This window comes from Hipposideros armiger, unplaced genomic scaffold (genome assembly GCF_001890085.2).
Source record: "Hipposideros armiger isolate ML-2016 unplaced genomic scaffold, ASM189008v1 scaffold_3, whole genome shotgun sequence".
NCBI lineage: Eukaryota > Metazoa > Chordata > Mammalia > Chiroptera > Hipposideridae > Hipposideros > Hipposideros armiger.
The window spans coordinates 6830854-6834957 of record NW_017731353.1 but is presented as its reverse complement, the minus strand read 5'-3'; the positions used below and the strand labels follow the sequence as shown (position 1 = coordinate 6834957).

Genomic DNA, 4104 nt, shown 5'->3' with positions numbered 1-4104 from the left:
CTGGGCTGAGCTCCTTATGTATACCCTCACCCAGGCTGGGTGCTGGGCTGAGCTCCTTATGTTTACTCTCTCACCTAGGGCACTCTCTGCACCCAGCCCCCTCTCTGTAAATTGGGATAATGGCATTACCATCCCATAGGTGGCCGTGCGTGTCCTGCGCCTGGGACATAGTCAGGCTCAGTGGTGTGGGCCTTTGGAGCCCCATGGCAGGCCCTGTGCTACCTCCAATGGCTGGTCAGTCCTCTCTGCCAGCCTGCCGAGCTCCTACAGGGTCCCGGTTGGGCCGTCTCCTCTCCTCCACCCGCCCTGGCCTCCTGTGTGCCCTGGCGCGGTGGCATTTCCCTGTCACTGGGACATCCTCATTGCCAACTGCCAGTGCTTAGTGGCATGAAAAAGCCAACACTGTTTTTAAGATAGAACCTTCCTGGCTATTCTTTGGTTGTGGTGTAGGACCCAGTGATGGGGACACCTGTGTGGGTCCCTCATTGTTGAGAGGACTTTGTGGGCTCCAGCCATCTGGGTCTGGCTCAGGCCTCTGATTGATGTTTTCCCTCCGCCCGCCCCACCCATCCCTGTGCCCACCCTTCACCCCACAGACCACCGGCCTCTCCTCAGACACCCCGGGCTCCGTCCCAGCTGTATGCCTTGGCCCTCGGCCTCCTGCCTTCCCTTCCCCCAGCAGCCCCTCTCCTGTGAGTCTCGGCTCCCAGGTCGGCTCTCCCCAGGGCCCTGCAGGCCTCCTCCATGCAGCCTGAGTCCCACTGCAGACATCGGCAGGCTGCTGTGTTCCACCCGCGACACGGCCTTCGAGGGCAGGCCCTGCCCGTCCGTGGCGTGGCCCACTGCACGCTGGGGGCTGAGCAGGGAGCGTGCTGAGGCAGGGTGTGCAGTGTACTGAGTGCTTTCAGGGACAATTGCGGTTACAGTCCCCCTCTAACCATCCGAGGTAGGTGTCACCATGTGACAGGCGAGGAAACCGAGTCATAGGCCAGTGCCAGCCTGTCCCTGGCACGGGGAAAACCGTTTGCTACATCAAGTGGCCTCCAGCGTTTGTTCATCTGGACAATTCTCACCTGCTCCACACAGTGGCTGAGGAGAGTTCCAGGGGGCTGGACCCCTTGGGGGAGAAGGGGCAGGGAGAGGGGAGGGTGGCAGGTCCTTCTCTGAAAGGGCCTCTGGGGCAGGAGGTGACAGATTCACACATGTGCATCTCTTCCAAGGCCAGTCCTGGAGGACTGAACCTGGAGGCAGAACCGCTGCCTGGCCCTGCGGTGCTTCTGGGCTTGGGGAGCGTCCCTTTTGATGGCAGGTTTGGGGGCAGACCCAGGAGCGCAGGCTCAGGAATTTGAGTGCTGGCGGGAATCGCAGCCCTGTCGCCACCCACCAGTGTACGCAGGGCGATGCCATCGCCTGACCTCCCGGGCCTCATCTTCCTCAATGTTTCAAACAACAATAGCAAGGCCCACCCAGCTAGTGTAGGGTTGAAGTCCAGTGCCACGCCGAGTGTCCCTTTAGGACACATAGCAGGCATGGGTGCTTGACGAATGCCCAGGCCAGATCCTGCCCGGCCTCACACGTTCCCCACGGCACTCACCCCGCAGGGTGGAGCCCACATCTCCCTAGAATGCTTTTCACCAAGCACTGGCCGGGAGCCGGGCCTGTGTAGCCGTCCTGCAGGGCGCCCCTGACCTTGGCCAGGTTGTCAGAGCACCTCCAGCTGGCAGCTGTGGCCTGGAAGGTGGCTGGCTGCTGCCAGGCCCAGATGGCAGCATTGGGCTTTCTCTTCCAGAACTACATGGGCCCCCTGAGGCTGGTGCTGAGCCCGGCGGACATGGCGGCCATCTTCATCAACCTGGAGGTAAGGACTCAGCCTCGCTCACTGCGTGCGGACCCTGGTCCTAACCTGCTCCAATGTGGCTGCTTCCACCAGGGGCAGTGCTGGTCCTGGCTAAGGGGTGTTCTTGTGGCTGAAAGATGGGAGGCGGAGGACGGTCTGCTCCTCTCTCCAGGGACTTCGGGTTTAGGGGACGGGAGGACGCGGTGTCTGAGAGCTCGCCTTGCCTGCTGTCTGTGCTGGCGGGTGTGGTTCAGGCGCATACGCCCTGGAAGACATGCAGGAAGTCAGCAGCTGGAGAGAAATGTGTCCCCCACCCCGTAGAGCAGAGCCTGTCGCCAGCTCTGCAGATGTCTGGACACAGACACGGGGAGGCCATCCCTGTGGGAATGTGGTCATTACCTGGATGTGGTCAGCAGAGTAGGGTCGGCTTGGCGCAAGGCTGTAGAAGCTACGCATGGGTGGGCTCTCTCCACTCCGCCTGATGGCTGTGGGGTGCCCCTGCCCGTCCCCTCAGCGCCTCATCAGCACGGCTGAGCCAGGTTCCTAAACTTCCGGCTCTCTGTGCCCCCGACCCAGAGTTCCTCCTGCCGTGAGCGGTGACCAGCCTAATCGCCCAGGGACAGATCAGTAGCCTGGATGGGGGATGTGGGTAGCCCCTAGCATGTCCCCTGTCCATCCCCCATCTGCTCTGAAATGTGGGGAAGCACCCCCCCAGGCCTGAGGCCCCAACTCTGCAATGGAGAGACTTCATCTCTCCGAGCCCGGGACCCTGGGCCGCCACTGTCCCATCCAGGCACCAGAGCCATGCCTAAGTCAGCCACACGTGTCTGTACAGGCAGATGCGGGCAGTGGACGCTCCCTGCAGGCCACATACGCATCACTGTAGCCCCTCCTAGCTGGATTACACCGGCATTTATGTGGGAACGCATACCCTGTGCCCAGGCCTCTCACAGAAGTCCTTAATCGAAGCACAAGATGCAAATTTGATTAGGAGCATGTGTGCCCTTCCAGCGTGGTGAGCCTGTTCACGCACTAACTGTTTTGTCTTCCCAGGACCTAATTAAGGTGCATCACAGCTTCCTGAGATCCATCGACTTGTCCATGATGGCGGGGGGCAGCGCTCTGGCCAAGGTCTTCCTTGAGTTCAAGGAGAGGTGAGTGGCAGGGCTGCCTCGCTGGCCCCTCCCTGTCTGTGGGGCTACAGTAGCCTGACGGGGACAGCTGGTGGGGTGACTTTGCCCAGGGGTTAGTATCTAGCTGTGTGCTGCCCAAGACAGGTGGCTGTGCCCCTCTGGACCCATTCTTACGTGTAAACCAAGAAAGCTGCCCACTCTCCCCGCCATCACAGCCGGGAGGGGCGCCCCTGAGCACAGCCTGGGTGTGAGGAGGCGCCAGCAGGTCCGTCCACCTCTATCCCTGTGGGTCTTGGTGGCTGAAGGACCTTCATGCACGTGCAGTGCACCACCCCAGGAGAATCGGGCCCCTGGGAGCATCTGCCCCCTGAGCGTTATGCCTGGGTCATGGGGAGGTGGCGTGTGGCAGTGGCTGCTGCTGAAAGAACCTGCTCCATGCTGGTCTGAGTGAGGGGCTTCAGGGGCTCCTAGGCACAGGACATGGCTAAGAGCCCAGGCTTTCGTGTCCCCAGAGCTGGGGGGCTACTTCCCTGCTGTGAGGGTAAACTGAGGTTGGGCCTGTGCCTCCTACATGGCTGGTCCACACCCAGCGAAGGGCAGCTGTGGCTGTGCGGGCAGAGGGGCCCAGACCCGGGGGTGCATGGCAACAGCCGAGGGCACAGGGCTTGGCCATCCTGGCATAAACCAGCCCCAGCCTTCCTGGGGTCACCCGGCTCTGGAGAGGTGAGGGGCTTCTCCCCTCTCTGGCTTGGACCCTTTTCAGGGACAGGTTGGGGAGGGGGGGGGGCGTGAGAACTGTATCCCCAACCCAGTGCTGACCTAGAATAGAACCACAGAAGGGGGCCCCCTCCACCTCGCCTGGTGGTATTTCGACGATAGGGAGAAAGCAGCCATCTGGAAAGAACAAAACCCTTAAACGTGTTAACGCGTGGGGAGCTGTCATGGGGGGAGACCCGTGTGCTGTGCACTGAGAGCCGCTGGGAAGCTAAGCAGGCCCTCAGCAGCCGCAGCGGCTTCCTAAGCCTGCAAGAGGGAGAGAGAGAGAGACAGACAGACAGAGACAGAGATAGAGACAGAGAGAGAGAAAGAGAGAGAGAGGGGAGAGAGGAGAGAGAGAGAGAGCCCTGCAGCCCG

General features: G+C 61.5%; 1 protein-coding gene across 7 annotated transcripts in view; it reads left to right on the top strand.

The window, feature by feature from the left end:
• VAV2 (vav guanine nucleotide exchange factor 2) overlaps positions 1-4104 on the top strand; it is a 166924-nt gene that overhangs the window by 128827 nt on the left and 33993 nt on the right. For all 7 annotated transcript variants that reach the window (XR_002123656.1, XM_019639630.1, XM_019639610.1 and 4 more), the window contains 2 exons: positions 1790-1858; positions 2891-2991. Coding sequence is in view for 6 of the 7 variants with exons in the window: in XM_019639630.1 (XP_019495175.1) it covers positions 1790-1858; positions 2891-2991 (170 nt within the window). In the remaining variant the exon portion in view is untranslated. The remainder of the gene's footprint in view (positions 1-1789; positions 1859-2890; positions 2992-4104) is intronic.